General features: G+C 37.4%; 1 protein-coding gene across 6 annotated transcripts in view; it reads right to left on the bottom strand.

Moving 5' to 3' along the window:
- MBD5 (methyl-CpG binding domain protein 5) overlaps positions 1-24,220 on the bottom strand; it is a 428,915-nt gene that overhangs the window by 6,161 nt on the left and 398,534 nt on the right. For all 6 annotated transcript variants that reach the window (XM_053215019.1, XM_053215020.1, XM_053215018.1 and 3 more), the window contains 3 exons: positions 22,711-22,922; positions 17,648-18,856; positions 6,943-7,016 (listed from right to left, as the gene is read on the bottom strand). In XM_053215019.1, the coding sequence (XP_053070994.1) occupies positions 6,943-7,016; positions 17,648-18,856; positions 22,711-22,922 (1,495 nt within the window). The remainder of the gene's footprint in view (positions 1-6,942; positions 7,017-17,647; positions 18,857-22,710; positions 22,923-24,220) is intronic.

The following is a 24,220-nucleotide window of genomic DNA, read 5'->3' as shown; positions in this document are numbered from 1 at the left end:
CGATATATCCATGAATGGTACGTAGTGCTGTCTTTTATGTGTGTGTGTGTGTGTGTGTGTGTGTGTGTGTGTTTAATATACACACAAAGGTGTCCATCAAGGGTGGTATGGTATACATGCCCTTCTGCAACTTGTCTCTTTCTCCCTTATCACTGTTTTCAGGCACTGTTTAAGTTGATATAATCTATTCATACACTGTCTTTTATTTACCTACCTATTCCAATTTTAAGGGACCATGGGCATTTCATGGAGTTGGTCTGAGTTGCTTTCCCAGTGAGGAGTTTGCCAAGCCTGATTCTGGGTGACTGGGCGGGGGGGGGGGGGGGAATCAAATGCCAGGATTCCATGGGGTCATGTAAGCTTGGCTGGGGTTGGATTGGGATCCCATTTGTGGGCTGTTTGGCAAAGGTCTTGACAGTATCATACATTGCCTAGTTGCCTAACACTATTACACCTTGTGTAACATGTTACATAGATTTGTCCTATTTCTTTTGTACTTAAAAGTATGAATATACATTTCAAAGGATATTTGTTATGGATTTTTATTGTAGTATCTTATGGGTTTATATTTGACTACCTAAAGTTCTAAATGTCTAAAATGAAGGTAAAACATTTCAATAGAAAACCATTAGAGAATTTTGGTTCTCTCACTTTTACCTTAATAACAAGAATTGTTACTATTTATTTAAAATTGTCTATTTGCCAAGAGTTGTGTTAAATCTTTATATACATTATCTCATTTAATCTTTACAGCAAACCTATGAAATCAGTATATGACAACTGTTTCTATGCCATGCTTTATGACTTTATAGGGAGAACTGGTGAAACCGATTCTAATTTGTCAATGAAGAACATGGATATTTAACTACAAACAGTTTTTAAAAGTAATAAATTCAAAGAGTCATGAAAAAGGTTTCCCTATGAAAAATTGCAATAACATCACCATTAAGGTACAAAAATAATTCAATATTACTTGCTGAACAAAAAGATAGAATTTAGGGGTCGCCTGGGTGGCTCAGTCAGTTAAGCATCTGACTCCTGATTTTGGCTCAGGTCATGATCTCACAGTTCATGGAATCAAGCCCTGCATTGGGCACTGCACTGAGCATTGAGCCTGCTTGCGATTCTTTCTCCCTCTCTTTCTGCCCTTTCTCCACTTGTGCGTGTGCACACACACACCCTGTCTCTCTCTCTCTCTCTCTTTCTCTCTTAAAATAAATGAATAAACTTTAAAAAAAGAGAGAATTTAGGACTTTGTGATCTCTTTCTTCAACAAGATATTTAAAATGTTTATAAAGAGTTTATATTAATTTAAGCTAAATTTATTTTTCCTTTAACAAACTTAAGTACTTAACAGTTAAGTAATTGACTACTTGTGGAAGAGAGAATAAATACAGAGAGGTGGGGCATGAAATTACTTGAATGCATCATGAGATTCAAGAGGTAAAGGGAGACTCTCCCAGGTGTTAAAGCTGCAGACTAATTTTTACACTAACTGGTCAGGTCAGGGAAGAATGCACTTAAAAGAGGAAGAAAAATTTCCATGAGTTCATGAAATGAATAATTAGTCAAAATTCAGTCTTCCAGTACAGAGGGCCTCCCTGTGGAGTTTCATCCACTATTTTCTATTTCCTGCTGACATTTAATAATAAACATTTTTACTAATGGACACTCTAAAACCTACTTGATTAAGCAATAGATGTTCATATAATGACATTTCTAGTTATTAATGGAGATAATTGCCACTTCCATTTTTTCACTGCCTATATTGTCACACATTATCCTTATCTTCACTAATCAAGGAAAAAGGCAGGCACACATCTGTGAATGGTATAAGAAATGAGGAAAATGAGGAACCACATGTCGCTCTACACTGTCAGTTTAGAATTTAAGCAACTCGCTTCATGTAGAATGGAACAAATTTGGGTGAGACCTAGACATCAAGAATCGTAGATTCTGAAACTTAATCCGCAGAGAAAGTATGAAGAATTTAAGGAATTTAGCATAACTACAATTTCTTGATCTTAAAGTGGAAATAGGATGTATTTTATCACTTTATCACTTTTGAACTCCACAAAAACCAGGTTGCCAGATTTTAAATTTATGTGTAAGTATAGGTAGAAGATTTGATCCTCATTTCAATGAAAATCATAGCAAATCTAAAAGCTATGAAATTTTTCTTTAATGAAGCTATTTCCTCTTTCAAGTATAAAATGACCCTGAGTAATGTTTTCAATAAATATGTTAATATTTCTTCTGTGATTAGGCTGTAATAAGCATATACGTTTAAAGATATTTATTATACAGTTTGGTTGTAGAATATTAAAAATTAAAATGATTACATAGAATTCTAAACATCTAATATGGTGGTAGAATGTTTCCACTGGCAAAAATATCTCATAATTTCATTTGCTTCACCTGTATCTTTATAATAAAAATAGCTGTTTACGAAATACTTACCATGTGCCAAGTACTGTGTTTATATGATCTATATTATAACAATGCTAAGAGGTAGATATTAATATGCCCATTTTATTAAAAAAATTTTAATGTTTATTTATTTTTGAGAGAGAGAGAGAGAGGCACTGTGTGAGCAGGGGAGGGGCAGAGAGAGAGGGAGACAGAATCTGAAGCAGGCTCTAGGCTCTGCTCTGAGCTGTCAGCACAGAGCCCGATGCAGGGCTTGAATGTGTGATCATGAACATGAACTGTGTGATCATGATCTGAGCTGAAGTTGGATGTTCAATCAACTGAGCCACCCAGGTGCCCCTCTATGCCCATTTTAGAAATGAAGAATTTAGGCTCAGAGAGGTTAAGCAACATATGCAAGGGCATACAGCTATGAAGTGATGGAAATAGGATATGAACTCAGGCCCCAAACCAGTCTCTAAATCATCTTATCCAAATGCCACCTTCCTTTTTCACTCACTTTCTCTCTCCTTTTCCTTTGTCTACAAAAAGCAGTCACATCATTGCCATTTAAAAAATTCTTCCAGTTATTTTTCAGGAAAATTTTATATTATGGGTAGAAAGAAGACCAAACTAATTTGTATCAACTCTCTCTACTCCCTTCTTATTCACTCTTCAACCCATGGCCACTTTGTTTTTACACCTGCCACTTTATTGGAAATGGTTTTCACTAAGGTTGCCAATAGCCTCCAAACTGCCCAGTTTCATGGAGATTTTTCAGTTCTTGTCTTACTGGACTTCTGTTTATCATTCTGGAAGCTTTTAGCCTTTGGTTTCTAACACCCTGCTCCCCTGACCCCCTATTCTCTTCCTCCTTTTTGATTATTCCCATCTGCTTCATTATCTCCAGTAAACATTCAAATGCCCAAGAGGTTCAATCCTTAACCCACTGTTCAAATTGGCCAAAGGATCTCTGTGTGATCACAGCCATTTTTACGTAGTCAAATATCACTTCTTCCCAGTGTCAGACATGGGTTCAACATAGTCCACAGGCACCCCACATGCACTCAACAGCCCCCCTGTACTAAATTCCATTTCAGTGTCTCCACCACCCACCAGGTCACCCCAGCTGAAACCCTGAAAGTTGTCCTTGATTGCTTGCTCTCCACATTCCAACCAATCACCATGATGTTTTGTGAATTTTCCCTCCTAAATATTTCTTGACCATGTTCCTTCTCCTCCATTCTCATCACTCCTGTTCTGGTTTGAGCCCTCATTCTCCCTTGACTGCTGCCATGGCATCCTAAACAATGTCCCTGTTTCCAATATGGCTCACCTAAAATTTATCCTCCGTACAGACATATCTAAAGTGAAAATCCATCTAGCTGTCCCATCAGGCACTTCTAGTAAGATAAAGGATCCCACTGGCCCTTACTAACCTCTTCATGATCTGATTGCTGCTTATACCTTTGGCCGCATCTTTTACAATTTCCTGTCTGAGGCTTTATAGTCTCCCAAATCCAACTGCTGATCTCATGTAAACATCATCCCACCCCACCCCATCTTGGTCTTTGTTTTCTTTGTCTGGCTAATACATATGTATTGTGCAAGACCTGGCTCAGATATTTCCTCTAGAAAGTCTTCCTTTACCTGAGTTTAATGCCACTTTCTATGATCCCCAAATACACTATACATATTGCTGTCATTACAATTTTAATATTTTAATGGCTTCTGGATCTCCCTCCTTTGCTAAACAGTGAGCTCCAGGGGCTGTAGCACTGGGCCCAACACAGGTTTTTGCTCAATTAGTCTCCTTAACTAGGGCAATAACTAAATGATTAAGTAAATAAATAAACACATGATTGGGTTCAATACACCATTCATCACTTATGTGACCTTCAACTAATTATTAAGGTTATTTGGGTTAAAGTATCTTCATTCATAAATAGGCATAGTTATTCTGGCCCATCTTGTGATTGGGAGAATAAAATAATCGAGTTTAAATACTATATGCAAAATGTGAAGTATTCTAATGGGCATTTATAAGGCAAGTTGGTCTGAATAGACAATAGCATAATAAGTAAAGCTGTTTTTACTAAAGTTTGCCTTAGATTTTCTTCTTTTACCTCTCCAATCCATATTCTAGATTTATGGTTTCATGAGTTTATGTAGATAATGCCACTTAGGACCCATGCAAATTCACCACAACTTGTAAACTAGCTTTGAAGAAAACCAATTTAAAATTGCTATTTATTCCTTATTACCTTTCAAAATTGATTAATACCAAATTTATGGGGAAAATGAAATTCATTTCAAGGCAGTATATTTATAAATATATATTTAAAAATTTTTTTAATACTTATTTATTTTTTGAGAGAATCAGAGTGTGAGTGGGGGAGGGGCAGAGAAAGAGGGAGACAGAATCCGAAGCAGGCTCCAGGCTCCCAGCTGTCAGCACAGAGCCCAATGTGGGGCGCGAACTGACAAACCACGAGATCATGATCTGAAGGGAAGTTGGGACGCTTAACCCACTGAGCCACCCAGGCGCCCCTCAGGGCAGTATATTTAAATATTTTAAGGAGTTATTTCATTTCTGTTATCAGTCAATTGGATATTTTGCACATAATTCAGCTAATGGCATATCTCACTAGAGGAAAGATTTGAGAGATCTTTTACGTCAAACAAACAAGTACTATTGAATACTCCATAGCAAACAGCCCATTGCAAGTTTGTGATTTAGGTAATTTGCAATTTCCCTCCTTTTCTCCAGACCTTGTATTAATTTTATGGGCCTTATCCTACTACAAAGCTCTGCATAGCAAGTAGTACTTCAGTCGGAGCAGAGGGGACTTACCTCACTGTATTCCTTATCAGATCTACAGCAAACCTGGCTATTCACTTGATCATCACCACAACCCTCACTACCTTCCAAAGAACTCCTGAACACAGGGGGAGTTTGCTTATTGTGGATGGCATCTTTTTGTGAGACATTCTATTGAGATGAAGAGTCTCCCTAAGAGTTGTTGAATTTTAAAATTTTACCTCTGGCAAGAATTATTAAAGATACCACTAAAAGAAAAAGTGCTCTTTAATAGATACTATTGATATCATTATGTACATAAGACACACTATTAATCATTCTGATCTCATAATTCTTAGATGTTCAATAATGTGAAAATTGTAGTAATTGAGCAGGTATGTCAATTATATGTATATATTTTTAAATGTTTATTTCTGAAAGAGAGAGAGAGAATGAGCAGTGGAGGGGCAGAGAGAGAGGGGGACAGAGGATCCAAAGCAGGCTCTGCACACTGACAGCAGTGAGCCCCATGCAGGGCTCAAACTCACAAACCATGAGATCATGACTTGAGGCAAAGTAGGAGGCTCAACGGACTGAGCCACCCAGGCGCCCCCATTATATGTATTTTTAAAATAACTTTTCATGTGCATGTACAGAAGCACATTTGTAGTTCTCTACCTTAAGATGAAATAATAATTATGATACATAAAACTACATTGTATGACAGGGAAACTGTGTTTCAAACATTATCTACTTGTCCTTAAAACATTTACCCAGAACATACTGGAAATACTTGAATAATAACATCCCAAAGTACAACTTCTTGTTATAATTCCAAAGAAAACCTATTACTCCCGCCCCAAGAAAAAAGAATTATTTACCATCACTTTGACTAACAGTTAATTGGATGAAATTACTTACTTGTGTACAGTTGGGGATATCTCCTCAACCCCTCCTCCTGAAGGGACAGACTTTTTTTTTTTAACTTTTTTTTTTAACGTTTATTTATTTTTGAGACAGGGAGAGACAGAGCATGAACTGGGGAGGGTCAGAGAGAGGGAGACACAGAATCTGAAGCAGGCTCCAGGCTCTGAGCTGTCAGCACAGAGCCCGACGCGGGGCTAGAACTCACGGACCGCGAGATCATGACCTGAGCTGAAGTCGGCCGCTTAACCGACTGAGCCACCCAGGCGTCCCTGAAGGGACAGACTTTTACTATACTTTTATTTTTTAATTTTTTAAATTTTTAAAAATTAAAAATATATGTATGTATGTTTGTATGTATTTATTTATTTTTTAGTAATCTCTACACCCAGTGTGGGGTTTGAACTCATGACCGCGAGATCAAGAGTTGCATGCTCTCTGACTGAGCCAGCCAGGCACCCCTTGCTATACTTTTAGAAACTACTTAATTGGCAAACATTGAGAGTGTTTCTTTACCAGTAAACGAGAGGGATGGACATGGAGGGAGTGAGGAAAGAGATGATGAAGAGGGACATCCCACACACAGTACAAATTGTTAAGAAAAGAAAATATTTTCTGTAATAGCTAACTAATTTGGCTTGTCTATAATGATCCTCTTGGGCGATAACCATTAAACTATACTTAGGGAGGCCCTAAGATGGACAAAATTAGTGAGATTTTCTTGTCCCTACGAATAAAACCCAGTAAATTATATACTTGAGAAAGAAATGGCAAAAAAATAAATAAAATAAAATAAAATTGGTGCTTACTTTCTGTTCCTTTTCCGGGCTCGGCTGTAGGCTTCTAAACCTTCTGTTAGTGTCTTCAACTTCTCGGGCTCCACCTGAGTGAAGGCATGAAGACCAAACCATATTACCCAGACCTGCAATTGTTAACACCATTTTTTACTTTCCTGCTGTGGGGAGGGAGGCTTAACTTTCACTGCCCTGTCAGGTGTCCTGTCCTTGCTCAAGCTGGGGCTGATTGTGTGGCTCCAGGCTGTAACATCAATGGAAATGAAAGATTGGTTGGCTTTCCAATTGTCAACAGTTTGTAAAGAATGTTTTAAGAACAAAATCTGGAATTTAAATAGCCTTCAATTCACAAAATCATATAAATCAGAGATGGTTTGCTTCCCCTACTGCCTGATACCCAGCTACTGCAAATCTGTACTCCAGGAGAAGGGGGACAGGAGCCTTGGTGAGTGAAGGGGGCGGCCTTTGGAGCTGGCAGACGGAAGTTTGAATCTGACCTCCTCGGTTTCTAGCGTGAATGAAACACTCAAATGTTCTGAGCTCAGTTTCCTCCTCTTTAAAATGAGGACAACGATACCTACCTTCCTGCTACTATGGCTGTGATGATTAAAATGCAGCAAGTCATGTTGAACACAGCCAAGCACAGAGCGGCTATTATTACTTAGGACATGTTGGGTTCTGCAGAGGCCACAATTTGAGTGGGAGGTGGGCCACCTTAGTCCTTACTGCTGTGGGAAGAGGTGTGGCTACACCTTGTGGGCGTGTCCTCTCCCTTCTTGCTTCATCCCTGCCAGCCTGTGTGAAGCTTGCTACTTCTTCACAGTGCAGCCACCAATGGTGGCTGGGGTGTTGGTGGGGGTGGGGAGGTGCAGGCTTTGCCATTCGCCCCCAGTAATCTCTGTCACAGTTCTTGAAGCCACCCCCCACCAAGAAAAAGTTACTAAATAAGAAAACTTGTATGTAACTTGTGAATAAAAAGACCTTTAGAAAAACATTGTTATTTTTTGTCAATCTTAAAAAAAAAACCAATTTAAGTAAAAACAGTGTTGCTTGCTGTGTAAACACAGCTTCAAGGCAAGTCTTCTCAGCCATCGCTTAGCCCCCCCCCGCCCCTATGCTACTTTTATATAAAAATTCAAGAAGTTGTCAAAATGCCTCATGGGTAAGACAATAAATACTAAGAAGCAAGGAAATGATTAACTTTTCTCTTGATATCTTCCTGAGTCATGAATATCATTATTAAGTAATTTTTCTTTGACCCCTTCAAACTGAGCACACGGTAATGGGTAACAAAGGGTTTCATCTCTCAAGTTTGAAAACAGGTATTTCTAACTATTCAGTGAGGAAAACATATAATGAAGACACTTTCCTCTTCACAATTTTGTGTTTTGTCCTAAAGGATGCAAATACACACGACTTCATGGGGGACACCCAATCTCTTGGATGCTAGAAAAGGAGACAATTTTGTTCTAACAGCACTTCACAGGAGCCATGAAGGAAAGTGTCTTGTTGAAATAAAAAAGGAAAGGAAGGGAAGGGAAGGGAAGGGAAGGGAAGGGAAGGGAAGGGAAGGGAAGGGAAGGGAAGGGAAGGGAAGGGAAGGTGCCTGGATACACTTTCACATTTCATGTTGGAAAAGAGGCTTCATTTTGTATTTACTCACATGAAGAGCATAGGAAAGATATTTCACACATTAATTTATGTAATCTATAGCTAATTCCACAGATATTTAAATAACCTCCTTTGGTAGTAGGAAGGAAGCTCTCTTGTAACATAAACTTATATTAGACACGAGTCGGTGTAGTGAAAGATCTCAGAAGGGAATGATGCAAAGCAACAGAAAGCGGATTCACAGTGAAACAAAGCAAGACGCCAACATGAAGACCTACCCCCTTGGTCTTAGTTCCTCAAAGTTAAGTTAAAACTATTTTTTTAAACCTCAGTTTTTATTTTTAGTTAAATAAAGAATAAGGGGTAATAAAAACATTTCTTGTGTGTTTATTACGGGAAAGGTACTGTTCTATCATTTAATATGGTAATACTGCAAACTAGTATTATTTTTGTTGTTTTACACATGGGACTCAGTGAATTTAAGTAGCATAGCCAGCATTGAAACTCAGGTCTGACTGCAAAGCACTCAACCTCTCTCCACCATACCAACTCCAATATACATTGAAGTATACAGTCATTTAAACACCCACTCCCCCACCACAGATATACCAAAAAAATAGATCAAATTAATTTAAATCAAATCACATTTTTACAAAAATTTAGATAACACATGCCTAAATTTATCTTTTAAAATTTTTTATGGTTGGATAATTTTCTGGTAATTTTGCTGAACTAATACTCTTCTGTGATTTTTTTCCCCCCATTTAAATCGCCTGTAAGGCTGTAAGGTACTCCATAATGAACTATATTATTTATAAAGGATTCAATGACCTTGACACAGAAAGCAATGATGGTGCTTTCCAAAACTAAATATAAATAAGATACACATCACTGTTTATTTCTGATTTGACAAGATCATACATATCCAGAGGTAAATGTTTAGTTTATTTTGTTTCAGAATTTTAGTACTCTACTGGATTATGAAATATATGAGGAGCGTACATTGTTTGTAGGGAATTATTCATACACTTATGCAATATTCAAGAAACTGTTTAAAGATACCGCCGTCCCCTCAGATGGTATCAGAGAACAAAATAAATTCAATTTCTAGTCAAATCGAAATCATATTTAATGATTTAATGAATACTCCCTCATAAATTACTTAGCTGACTTGTAAATGAGGAAAATACTGAGAAATCAAATACATAAATGCAACATTAAAAAGGAAAAACACACAAATATTTTTATAAAACTTACACTGAAGGAGCCAGTAATTCAAGACACTTAATACTTCGATCTGTAATTATAACCTTATGTTCCTGTATAGTCATAAGTCAGAAGTTCCATAAATTATTTAACTCTTATCTTGGTGAGAAATCAAGGGAGGACTTTATAATGTATCTTTCCTCATAATCTGCCCCATATTCTTACTCAAATAAGGATGATGTGAATAGTAATGACCAACATTGAATAACTCTCTTCACAGATGTCAGTTGAGACTTAGAAAAAATTACCAGAATTTATATGTATTTATAGTTCACATATTACCTCATGTATAAATATACCCATATACTGAGTATTTTTTTGACTCCTAAAATCCTCCTTTCACTCATTCATATTCTTTAGACATCACAATTCTTCAACACAAATAGTTCTATAGCCTGTTTGTTCAGTATGGTTGGAAATATACCCAGAAACATACCCATATACTCTTATAGGGAGGAAGTTTCAGACTTCTCTGAACAAACCTGAATCTCGGTTGCTGTTTTTGTTCATGAGGCACACATTAAAATTTGGTAATTTAATTAAGTTTGATTTGGGGTCAACATGGTAGCATGTAGTGTATCGTAGAGGTAACTTAAATCTACAACAGAGGGAGACACAAACCTTTAAGGGAGCCAAACTGACCCTCTGAAAGTGAGGTGGGGTATATGTTAGAACCTGGATCAAAGATCTTAGATCACTTTTTTTTTTTGACGTTTATTCATTTTTGAAAGACAGAGAGCATGAATGGGGGAGGAGCAGAGAGAGAGGGAGACAGAGAATCCAAAGCAGGCAGCACAGAGCCCAACGCGGGGCTCAAACTCACAAACTGTGAGATTATAACCTGAGCTGAAGTCGGATGCTTAAACAACTGAGCCACCCAGGAGCCCCTTAGATAATGTCAAAATTTCCTGCAAGCTTGAAACCTGGTAATGGGATTGCATTTCTTGGTGATTTACTTGGCTCCTACTTAGTGCTGAGGCAAAGCTGTTCCACAAAGGTCAAAGGACAGAGTACAAGCCACATTCCAGATTTCCTAAGACAGACAGGACAGCTGAACTCAAACCCGCTCTTCATTCCTTACATTTCATCCAATTTTTACAATGTCCTCAGCTCCTGTTATTGGGGAATGGTATTGTGCACAGAGTACCAAGCTTAGTTTAGGAGAACAGACTGGGTGCCTGGCTTAACTGCCTGTCATTTGTGTTCTTAGGAATGCCACTTTGCTGAGTGTCAGCTCCCTGGCTTGTAAAATGGGGATGGTTGTGCATCTTTATGGGTCATTGAGAGAATCTAAAAAGATAATGAAGACGACGGTGCTTTAAAAACACCAAAGTGTCATTGGTGGCACGTGAAACAGGACCAACCTTTAAACACTTTTAATAGTTATATATTCATATGTTTATATTAGAAAAATACAAAGAACATTATACCTGTGATTTCACACATATTATATCTTAGACTAATACTGAAGGAGTTATTTAAAAAGTGGCTTGAATGGTGCCTAGTTCATAATAGGAGTCCAAAAAGCATTTGTTGAATAAATAAATAAAGGAGTAAGTGAATTTGAATAAAGTTTCTAGCTAAGTGGTCTTACAGGTAGCATGCAACTTTGGCTGAAGCCAGGGAAATACAGCTCTGAAGCAACAAGCAAATATGAGGCATTTATCAGGTTCATTATTGTCAAACATTTATTAAACAGTAAATATTAAAAAATATCTTCAACCTGAAAAAGTCCTGCTAACCTAAGGGCGATATTTCAGTATTTTTTTTAAAGAATGGGAATTAATGATAAAGAAATACTTTGGAGTAAAGAGTTGACTCACCTGTGACAGAAGGATGAATCTAATTTTCCATCAATCGTACTCGTGGAAAAATCCCTAAAGCGAATCCCATTGTTCTTCCAAATGAACTAACCAAATACACATGAACAATTTTTGCCAGTAGCATTATCTGAGGTTGTGTGTGTGTGTGTGTGCATGTGTGTTTCCTTTCTTCTTCACTTTGGAAACAGTGTTTTTAAGTAGTGGAAAAGTATACTACAGGACTAGAATAAATCTATTCTAAATGTACAACAAATTTCACGCTGATCTGCCACACATAAATGGAATTAAATGGTTTGCGTAAGCTCATATTTCTAAAGCAGGACTGTTTAAAAGTTCACATCACAGAAACACGCATTGGCCTCAGACTAACTCTATGAACACTGTCCTGACAAGCTCGAGGACACTGTGTGGGTCTCAGCTATCTGCAAATGGAACTAGGCCTCTTTAACCTTGTTTAAGGAAAAAAGGTTACAAAATTCCACAATTCACTTCAGTGATGTTTACAGTCTCACCCGAGGTTTTACTTTGCTTAGTCTTTTTGCTAATATTCACATTTTTGGTCTTCTCTATTTCTTCATTTTTATTATCCTCCAAATTTTGACCAGGCACTGACTTTGTTAGCCTGGATTTTATCTTGCACAGAACTTTCCCAAAACTACTTTCCTCCCTTTTCAAGGAGATTCTGTTGCTACAGAGTGTTGATGGTCCTGCCACCCCACCAGCCACAACGCAGCCCAAATACTGTGGTTGGTGACTGGGTGTGGAGACAAGGATTCATTTCCAACTGTAGTTAAGAAAATATATAAGGCAAAGGCAATACACAAAGAACACTTTCGACAGAGAATAATAGTACTAAAGAATACAAATAGCTAATCTGATAATCAAGCACAGGAAGCTGGTTCTTCAAAGTAAAATGTTTAAACATCGCAAGAAAACTCAAACTTAAGCTATACATTCCCAAAATGCGACAGTAAGCTGTCTTTATGTTTCGCACTGTCAAAATATGTGTGTGTGTGTGTGTGATAGTCACCTGACATACAGAAAGTGTATTGTCCTCAAATAAGTTTAGTTATGAGTTTTAATAATAAATGATGAGTTTTGTCTCATTTGAATGACTATTCAGAGAATTATTTTTATCTCTACCTGCCAAATATAATCATGTGAAAAAAGGCAAAGTGTAATTCTAAAGACAGAACCCTACCCACTGCTATTAAAAACATGCCTTTATTTGGTCATGTATTGTGGCACTGAAATGTAGAACTTTTCTGGGTAATCAGGAGGTGTCTCTACCTGTCCACCAACAACCAATGTTTCATTGAAAAGAAACATTATGGTGCCAATCTAGAAATAAATCTTTTCCTAAATTTGGCTCAAGGCAGAATACACATTGAATGTAAGAGCAATGACATGAAGACCAACGGGAAATGTTCAAGAAGAGTAAAATTTATGTACTAAAAAAGGAATTTTATTATTTGATTATTACTTTGACAGACAATACTTGTAGGCTAGTTAATGTAAGATCAGAGATGGCAGATGATAATTTCAAAATATAGTTTAGAAAACAGGAGCACTTTTCCCATTTTTAAATAATGACTGAAACAAGTATATAAAGACACCCATTTCCCCCACCCCAGTTTCATAGACTCAAAATGTAAGTTTTGAGTGTGTACATCATGGTGGAGGTGGAGAGGTGTAATGCCAGCCGAAGCCACTTCCCTTTCCAAGAATTCCCTAATACTGTGCCAAGATCTGGCAGTGCGCCTCTCCGGCTATGATGATGTACTGGAGCCCAGCACTGAGGGCTTATTCTTGGCCACTGAACCTTAAACTATAAAGGATTTATGGTTCAGAGAGAAACTTGCATCATTTATTTAGAAAAAGTATAAATATCTTTCAGGCCATACTTCATGACAAACTGGTAACTGAAGGAAAGAATGTAGCAGAGGGTAAGGAGATGAATGCTACTTTCTGAGTGGTGTAATACCAGGCACAGGATATTCTCTAGTGTTGTCACATAGCTTCAGTATTGGGGCAGTATTCTGTAGGGGCGATTCAGTCCAACTTTCCATGGACTGTTAAAAATCTCTACTAATTAAAATTGTTGTATATGTGGGGGTGGGGTAGGAAGGTAAAGGAAGAAAGTCTGAGTTGGTAGTTTTTAGCAACACTGTTGGGAGGGACTTTCAAGCTTTAAAATGCTTCCAAGTAGAACTCGTGCTTGAAATGAACAGCTAATAACAACTTGTAATCTGATATGCCAATTTGTATGCGATGTGCTGAACTTGATTAACAAATGGTTATCAACTATTTCATCCATTAAACATATATATTATAATCCTCTCACCCTCATCCTGGTTAGTAAATCTTTTATTCATGGATAATGCATAGGTAAACAATAACTAAAATCAAATTACCACAATTCCATGGTGGTGAAATCCAAATTAATAAGGTTGTCTAACATAAAACAACAATAACAACAAAACAAAAACAAAAATAAAAAACCACAAGAGATGAAAAAAAAAATGGGCAAGGAGGCTAATTTTTACTGAGCCTCATTTGAGTGTTGGATAATCTACTTATGGTATCTCATTTAATTCTTAAGACATTATTTTGAGTAGGAACTGATATTCCCACTTGGGGGGTGAGGAGATTGCAGCTTGGGTGATTAATACAGCTACCCAGCATCATTTAGGAAACTGACGCCCCTGGGATTAAGCTCATGTGAGAATGCCCAAAGCCTATACCTCTTTCTGCCACACTCTGCTTTCTCTCTAGTTCTCTGTAGACTATGTTCATAGAGTACTTGATGTTTTGAAATAAAACCTCTTAGGAAGCAATCTCAAAAAGTGCTGAACAGTTCTAATGCATTATTAGTAATTCTGTTACATTTAATATCCCACCAAAGATTAAAAATGCCTTTCTAAGACCATAAACTGACCAGGTCATTTACTATGACAGTTGGCTAAGGTATCAGCTTAAGGACAACGTGGACATCTCAGCCCTAGACAGACATCAGTGCTCCAGTCACAGCATTGATCTGTTGGTCCAGAGAGGACCCACACAACCTGAAAACAAGATTGATGCCCAGCTTAATTAATTACCATAATTTTTTTTCTTTTTACTTTGCTTGCTTCTGAAAAGAATTTGAAGTGGTTTGCTGAGAACAAAGACTGCAACAGAAAATAAATGATAGGTTTGTGGGATGTGGGGGTGGGGAGAGATAAGATAATAAATCTATTCTAACACTTGAGTTAACATACACTTTATCTGGAGGGATCTGACAGAATCTTGGATTAATTTACTTTGGTGGACATGGAAATAGTATGAAAAACTGAGAAGCTAAGAAGGTTTAAAATGATAACGTGTAAGAAAATTGGTTACCTAACCTTTTCTTCTGAGATACTACAAAGATAAACACTAGGGGATGTGGTCCTAACATTCCACATTAGCAAGGTGGAATCAATTAGATTTTCCTATAATAAACAAATTGTTTATGGAGTCAGTCTCTATCTTTCTCTCTTGACTTTATTAAAATGTCAGCCTTTGCTACAGTATATAGAAGGAAACCTAATGCATTGCTTATCTTTTTAAAAGCAGAAATCTGATTATTAATGCACAAGACTTTATTTGTCCAGCATTGCTGAGGACTAAGGGGTTCTATGTAAATAAAATTTACATCATGACTGGTTTGTTCACCGGACTAAGAGTACACATTTTAAAAATGTTTTACTGGAAATCTTTTCAAATAGAATCATGCTTTGTCTTACACAGATATTGAACATAGTTTAATTTTTTTCTTGATGAACCAGAATCATCAAGACACCAAGGAAAGGCCATTTGGCTTGAAGTCAGACAGACTTGTGTTTGAAATTTCACCTTTCCTGGTCTTATACATCGAGAACATTGGCTTTCGGGGGCATCATTAAATAAGCTATGAGGAAGCCCTTCCTTTGTTTTGTGAACTATAGAAGAAAAAACAGTGTTTGTGAAACAGCACTTTGTTTTGTTTTTTTTAATGTGCAAAAGTGAGGTAGGTCCTGAAAAGACCAGAGATTTTTAAAAATGTTATGTGCCCTAGAGCTTCTAAGGCTGTTATACCTTACTTTTTAATGATAGATAAATATTTCATGTGTTATCATTAATATTTTATTATATGTTTTCAATTTTGCACCTCTAAATATATGCTTTACATTATTTTTTGTGAATTACTAAAAATATTTTTAGCGTATCATGATATCAAGGTTTTCATAACTAAGGTTGTCAGAATGCCAACTTACAATGTCAGGCAGTGGGGAAGGACATTTGAATTGACAGAAATGTTATGCTCCCTGTTAGCAACTCATCTATTGCCTATAATAAGGAAGAAGAATCTGGATATTTTAAACACTTACAATAAACATAGTGAGTGAAAACCAGGTGCTTATTCAAATGCAGCAAAATAAATGTTTCTTGGACTCTTAGATAATGATTTTTTTAAAAGTGTATCTCCCCAAACATTAGTGAGCAACTCAGTCCCAGGAGTTTGCAAACACACACTAACCAGAAGATTAGGACCATTGTTTAATGTGAAATGTGTTAAAAGTACATGCCTTTATTCTCCTGAGGACATGAAGAGATATTTAGACAAGGCATTTAGGACAGGAAGAATGTTTCCAGGAAAGGGAGGCCATAATCTTTTTTTTTAGCTAAGCTTTTTGTAAAATGGCACCTAAAAAGACGTGGTTTCATTTGCACAGAGATTGTAAAACAGTTCAGCATCTACATTTTAAATTTGTAGCAGTCCATTTATATTATAAAAGCCCAATTTTGCTGTTTCTAATTACTTTTTGAATAAACTGTCAAAAGTATTTAGGTTTATCAACCTAAAGAATGTTTTGTCTGGTCTCAGAGAGATTAGAGAATAAAATGTTTTGTGAACAGGAGTATGGAATTCATTTTCTTATCAAACGTAGAAACATTATGCCCAGAGCATATCCTGACAAGTATATATTAGGCATCATAAGCAACGGGTTTAAGGACCTCCTGGTCATTTGGAGAAAGACAATCTTTTTATTGTGCTGGCAAAAATGTTTTTGGTTTCCTGCCATTAAACCTAAGTGCCAGTGGAAGTTTGAGCAGAGTTGAAAATAGCTTTATATAATATACTCTTTAAGAGAATAATATATATTTGTAAGAGTAATTTTTATTTCCTAAGGAGATGAAAAATTACGTTTCTTCATTACATGTGGGGAATGTGCATAATTATCTCCTCCTGGTCAGATATAAATTTTTCTATCTGCTTTGAACATTCTGCATATTTCTTGCCTCGTGAGCCAATTCTACCATTGTGAGAGGGGGTAAAACCCAGAAGACCCCTACTAATTTCTTCTAAATTGAATGGTAGTTTCATGGAGAAGTTTTCATTTAATTTATATGATCAGATTGTGTTAAGTAGAACCAGACTGTGGGGTTAAACATTTCCATATGTTATAAATGCCCAGAACTTTTCCTGAAAGGAGACACCATTCTGAACACAGACGTTACCTCTGGCTTCCAGAAATGGCTGCAATTGCACCCTGGTTTGGCCCTCTCCTCAGCAGTATGTGTCACATGCGAGCACATGGAGGAGACGCTGTCCCCCCGCACTTCCTGTTGCCCTACCTCTGCCACACCCGTGGACTCCAAAGGTCACCAGATTTTTTTCCCAGTCATTACTACTTGCCTTCATCCTCTGGGTATGGAATGAAGAGTTAGATAAATGCAGGGAAGGAAGGCAGAATTAACAAAACTCTGGAAATCTGGTTCCTAGGTTACAGGCCCTTGTGGAATCTACGAATGCTTCACAACTCACCCCTTGATAGGACATTTTGGTGACTATAACCATCCCCTCTTCATTTTATGCTCCAGAAGTTTGTGAGACCTCAATGAGTCATGAAGAATCCTAATTTCAAATCCAAAGAATCCAAAGTGATGATAACATAAAATAACAATTGACATCTGAACAAAGGTTAGTATTTGACAATGGATAAAGATTGGTATACCTTCCCTTCCTCGGGGCTTTGTTGACATGAATTGTGAACGTCGTCTTCTCTTACTAATTTTCCAGGCCAAGAAGTGAGTCCTTTGATTTGGCCCCAGACCAAGTCGCCAACGTTGAACGTCCTTGGCCTATAATGTATCAACTCATTTGAAGAAGGGGAATCTGGATTCCTTAGGTCATCTTCACTACTAATGCTCTTAGCGTCTGAAGGGCTAGGCACACACCCATTAATGCTTTTGGCATTAAAGTCTCCATTGTAATGGATGTAGTCTTTGACTAGAGAATTTTCCAAACTATTTGAGGAGCTTGGAGATTGCTCCTCTAGGACCAGGTCTTGCCTTGTAGTGCCCAGCAGCTCTCCAAAGCCCCGACTCTGTCGAGGTCTGTTCCCATTAATGTGTGCGCATCTTTCCACAGTGTTCTCTAGTCTCTCCTTAAAACTCATCATAGTTCTTTTGTAGTTATTATACCTGAAATTTTCCTCCAGAATTTTATCCCCTTGACAGTTTCTTGGTGGTAACAGTACCGGGTGCTGTTCCCCAGGCAGAAATGGCAGTGTGGAGACATTGTTGGACCTTTCGTGACAAGGACTACTGTGGACATGGCCTGGATGATCTAAGAATTCCTCACACTTCCACCTGTTTCGCTCCCCTCCAGGGCTTTGCTCCCCATCCCACTGTTTTTTGGATGTGTGGCAACTTGTTGACTTGAAATATTCAAACCCATCTCCTTCATTTGAGTTCTTCCCATGGTCCAGATTCCTGGGCAGCCGAGCCCCTCTTGCATTCCTTAGCCTACCATCATGATCGACACTGCCCATGTTTCGTCCATGAATGACTGCACTGACAGCACTGGGGAGACTTAATGGGTCACCAATCGAGGCAGTGAAGGCACTCATGGCACTCAGAGCTGGAATGGGGCTGATCTGAGTTGTACTGTTGACTGCAGTGGTGATGACAGCCTGCACTCCTTTGCTGGCTGCATCAACCACTGCTTTGTAAATGGCATCCACAGAAGCATCGCCTGGGCCACCCACAATGAGGCCGTCCTTCACCTGCTGACCAAGAGATGAGTCAATCCTCGGCTGCAACTCACAAGATGGATCTTGGAAAGGTGGAAGTGGGGTGTTTGGATTCTCAGGAAGAGCTGTGAGCCCCGGCTGAGTGCTTATTCTTTTGTTTAGGAGAGCTGCATCTTCCTGCATTCTCACCTTGAAGAAACAGACAGGAAGCAATGAGAGAGAGAAAAGTCTTTAAAGACCTCAAAGAGAAAGACCATATTTTTAAGATTTGCCAAAATGCAAACAAACATAACAAGGAAGGAAATATAAAGGAAGAGCAAGGCTCAAACATGAAATAAAAAGTCACTGTTTACAAAAGCTTGGGTCCCATTTCTTTGGTTGAAATCATTTCACAGATTTTTTTTTTTAAAGAAATCATCATTACCAAACATTCTTTAGCAAAGTTACAGGTGAGGTGGTTGGACACAAACTGTTTTCAGGTGATGACTCCACCTATTTACCTGTCATTACAGGTTTTGCAACTTGGAATTCAAAGAGAGAAACAAGTCCATCACCAGCACTGCTCGAATTACAAAGGGAACCAAATTTTGAAAAGGATTTCTCACTCACTTATATTTCTACTGAAATACAACTAAGCTCCCTCCCTCTCTCTCTGTCTCTCTCTCTCTCCATATATATATATATATCATATATATATATATGTATGATATATATATCATATATATATGATATATATATATCATATATATATGATATATATATCATATATATATGATATATATATCATATATATATGATATATATATATCATATATATATGATATATATATATCATATATATATGATATATATATATATATATCATACTCTTTTCATAACAACAAAATGTTTCTGATATGACACTATTTTTGAAGGTTTCGGATAGAACAGTGACACCTATTCTTCAATCTTACCTGGCTACTGGCTGGGGGACACCCCTCTGCTGTCAACAGTGTCAATGTCTCTCTATAGATGTGACTGTTAATTGGGAAGAAATGAAGGGAGGGAATGCCCACTAGGTAAGAATATGCATGTTCAGGACAGGAAGGATGATGCAGTTTGAAAAAGTCCCCAAGGTTATTCTAATTTCACCAACCCCACCTAAGAATTGCTGCTTCAGACCCTTGACACTTCAATTTTTCCCCTCAATGATCTCTCCCTTCTTGTCTTCACATCCTTTTCCACTAACCAGAACCTGGGATCCATCAGCGTATCAACCACTCTCTTGTTATTCTTCCCCTGTCTACACCTACCAGATAAAATCTCAATCTGGGATCATTTTCACTGCCTGCTTATCTGCATCCACAGTGAGGTTGCTGAGTATCTGTCTAGGAATTCAGGGCGTTCAACTGCAGCTGGGGGCTTATTGTTCTCATCAATCCAGTGACCCTCTAGTTAGGTACCATTCTCTTTCACAGCCATTCAAATCTTCATCCACTTCTTGAAGCTGGCTGCTTACCATCTCTAGCACTATTCTTAGCCGATAGCCTTACTTAACAGAGAAAATGGAGTTCATAAGGTTAAGAATTCTCATAGTTCTTATATTCTGCTACTCTTTGCCCCCTGGCAGGACACACTTCTCTGCAACTATCTATGCCCCCAATCCGACCCTGCTTCCCAGCGTAAGAGAGCCCTCTTCTGCTCTCTGAAGGTAAGTCCTTCATTTATGCTCTGGATCCCAAGGCACTCCTCAGGGATCTTACCTCATCTGTTATCCCTTGTCTTCCTTATGTTCAATCTTTTCTACTTTTCATTTTTATTTTTCCTTTAGCATACAACCATGTGCATAGCTTCCATATTCTAAAAGTTTGCATTCAACCTACGTCTGTTTCTCTTATGTTCTTCCTAGTCACGTTTTTGAAAGAGTAATCCATACTCTTTAATCCTAACCTTTTCATCCCTCCACCCACTGCAATCTGTCTTGTACTCCCATCACCCCACCAAAACTGAATTCCACCATCACTGGTGATGTCCTAAATCTAGTGGATTCTCTTCAGGCTTTATCTGCTTGTTTGAGATTCTCAGTGACATGGCTGAGCACTTTCTCTTCCCTTCTAAATTTATTTTATTCCACAAGATGTACATGGACATATTCTCATTGTCAAAATAGATAAAATTTTCTTTATCACTACTCCCCACCCAAATCTGACTTTCCCATCCCACTCTGATCCCATTTTCTTTCTCAGAAGTAATCAGTGCTGGAGAGCATCCTTGCAGACACTTATTTTTAATACATTAAGGTGTTTAGGTGTATAGCTAATTTTCTTTCTTTCCTTCCTTCTTTCACATAAATGGTTTTGTACTTTAGTATTGTTCTATAATACTACAGTATTGAAGTCTTGCAATCTTGTGGATCTTTTCAAATCAGTTATATAAATATACCTAAACCTACTAGTACTAGAAAGATGGATATACCATAATATATTTAATTATTTCCCTACTGATAGACACTTAAGTGGCTTCTAATTTTTGTCACCACAAATAACGTTGTAATGAACATTCTGGCATGTGCCCTTTTGTTTACATTTGAAGATTTCTCTAAAATAGATACAAAGAAGTTGAACTTCTGGGTCAAAGGGTATGTATATTTATTTTTTACATTATTTTTGAAAAATGCTTATTTTTGAGAGAGAGAGACCATGCACAGGTGCGGGGGTGGGAGTGGGAGAGATAAAGAGGGAGACAGAGGATCTGAAGTGGGCTCCGTGCTGATAGCAGGGAGCTCAATACAGGACTCACACTCACAAACCACAAGATCATGACCTGAGCCGAAGTTGAACGCTTAACTGACTGAACCACCCAGGCATCCCAAGGATATGGGATGATAACCACCCAGGCATACCCAAGGATAGGTATATTTAAAAACCTGATAGGGGCACCTGGGTGGCTCAGTTGGTTAACTGACTGACTCTTGCTTTCAGCTCAGGTCATGATCTCACGGTTTGTGGGTTCGAGCCCCAGGTTGGGCTCTGTGCTGACAGAACTGAGCCTGCTTGGTTGGGATTCTCTCTCCCTTTCTCTCTGCCCTTCCCCTGTTGGCTCTCTCTCAAAATAAATAAAAGAAACTTAAAACAAAAACCCTGATAAACTGTCAAGTTACCTGGATTTGTATCAGCAATCTGTATCAGCATACAATCAGACCAACAATATCTCTAAAAGTCAGCAAGGAATATCAATCAATCTGATTGACACATGAATGTTGTAATTTGTCTAACTCTGATTACTCTTTTCATATGTTCATTAATAATTTATTTTTCATTTTCCGTTCATATCTATTGCTCATTTTTCTATTATCTATTTCTATTATCAATTATCTTTTTTCTTCCTGATTTGTAGGAGCTCTTTTTGTGTAATGAATGTTGATTACTTGCCATTATTATGCAAGTATTTTCTGCCAGGTGCCACTTGTCTTTAACTTTGTTTAAAATGCCCTTGATCGTATGGAGATTTTAAAGTTTTATGTATTCAACCTTATTACTTCTTTTCTTTTTGACCTCCTGATTTTGTATCTTACTGAAAGAACCTTCTCTGCCTCAAGATTATTAAAAAAAATCTGTATTTTCTTTTTATATTTATTAAGTGTCATTCTTTCCATCTAGATCCTTAATCTATCGGAAATGTATTCAGATTGTAAAGGTAAAGGAAGGCGATGTGGCTGAAGCCAGGGAGAGTGGTGAGGGCAGGACTGGAGAGTCAGGCCAAGCTGGCATGTTAAAGATGTAGATTTCAGTCAGGAGAGCAGTGGAAACCACCAAAGGGTTTAAGAGGATCATATGATCAGTTTTTACTGTCCACTCCAAAAGGACCACTGAGAGGCCTCAGTCAAAATAAAATAACCTTCACACAAAAGACTGGAATGTTTAACAATAGTCATTCTTGGGAAATAATAGTAAGTGGACGTGAGAGGGCACATGACCTCCTTTTTCTGTCTCTTCCCCCCAGTTAAGTATTTTAACAGACCTAGACATTGTTTACTATTTGAATAACCCAGGGAAGGAGAGTACCTGAAAGTTCTGAAACAGACAAGCCATAGGGTTACTGTTAGCCGGGCAAGGAATTGTGGGCTGTCCTTGAAATGCTTGCAGGTTCTGGTACCCCTGGAGAAGTTGCTGCTGCGGCTGCTGATTTGGAGGAAACATCTGATTGTTGTTTAACAGCGACTGCAGATGAGTCAGTTGATGGTTATTCAATGTATTGTTTATTGAGGACATGTCACCTATAGTTTGAAAAACATAAAATGTAAGTCAGTGTGACTCTTCAGAGATCCTATGCCTATCTATGCACCTGAGGATTCCTGAAACAAAAACTGAAAACTGCACTTGGCATGGTCATTCTTTTCTCTTTTTCTCATCAATGTCTTACTAAGTGGTAAACAGAGAGTATTATTATTAATTAATTTTATCTTTCGTAATTAGTTTTTTGACTTTATGTCCTGGAGACACTACTTAGTTTTTGCTCTATCCATTAGCCAATCATTATAGATTGAGCTTCAGTGTTATAAACTCCTTGATATTATTTTTGTTAACAGCACCTAAAACTAAAGGTGGAAATTAATCATAAAATGTTTTAGTAATCATAAGTATCTGAGCGAATTATTAAAATGAGTGGATCTGATCAGGCCTTGTTAACAAAATTTAGTTCTCATGCCACAGTCGTCAATAAATACCACCAAATAAAATCAGATTTGGCCAAGGAATATGTATATTGTTTTTAAGTAAAAGGTTGGTCACCTAAAATTAAAACTGTAAAGAAAGCTAATAATACAAAAGAATTCATTGCCATAATCATTAAAAATGAATATTATTAAATCAGATGGGATTAGTCAACAACTAAGTTCATATTCATAATTCAAAATTAACTTGTTTTAAAATTACATTGAAATTATCTTGAAGACAATGCCATTGAAATGGTCTTGTAACTTGAAATATGTAAACCTGTGATGTATTTTAGGTTATTTAACTATTGATTTTGACACCAAATAGAACTCATAAACTATAGCAACTAGTAAGCTATAAAATTAGTAAACTATATTCTAAAGGTGTCCATGAAATCTGGAAACATTATTATTAATTTTTAGGTACTGCAGATGCCCTTTTGACAGTGTTATGTGTATGTGCCTCTTTCGAGACTTTCTGGATAGATCTCTGCACTTAATATTACAGCTATCTGCATCAGTCAGTTGGATATACTTGCATTATTTTCTAACTTTTTTGTGATAGAATAATATACGTGAAGGATTTTGTTTTTAAGCCACAAAGTTCTAAGGAATTATACTGGCTGAGGAAATCTAACAGCAGCTATTGAGACTGTCTGTTTCCTTGAACTGGAGCAAAATTTATCTTTGGATGTTTTTATGCCTTGTTTCTTATTTTGCTGGATAAGCATTTACTTTTGTTTATGTAGGGGTCACCTGGAAGAAACACTTCCTCAAACAGTTTCCATCCACAGTGCAGCCGCTCATACTAACCCTGTGATGCCACACCAACTAAAATTCAAATAAGAGTTATTTTTATG

The sequence above is a fragment of the Acinonyx jubatus genome, chromosome C1, assembly GCF_027475565.1.
Source record: "Acinonyx jubatus isolate Ajub_Pintada_27869175 chromosome C1, VMU_Ajub_asm_v1.0, whole genome shotgun sequence".
Taxonomy (NCBI): Eukaryota; Metazoa; Chordata; class Mammalia; order Carnivora; family Felidae; genus Acinonyx; species Acinonyx jubatus.
Note: the sequence above shows the minus strand (reverse complement) of the source record. Positions and strands in the feature narration are given on the sequence as shown.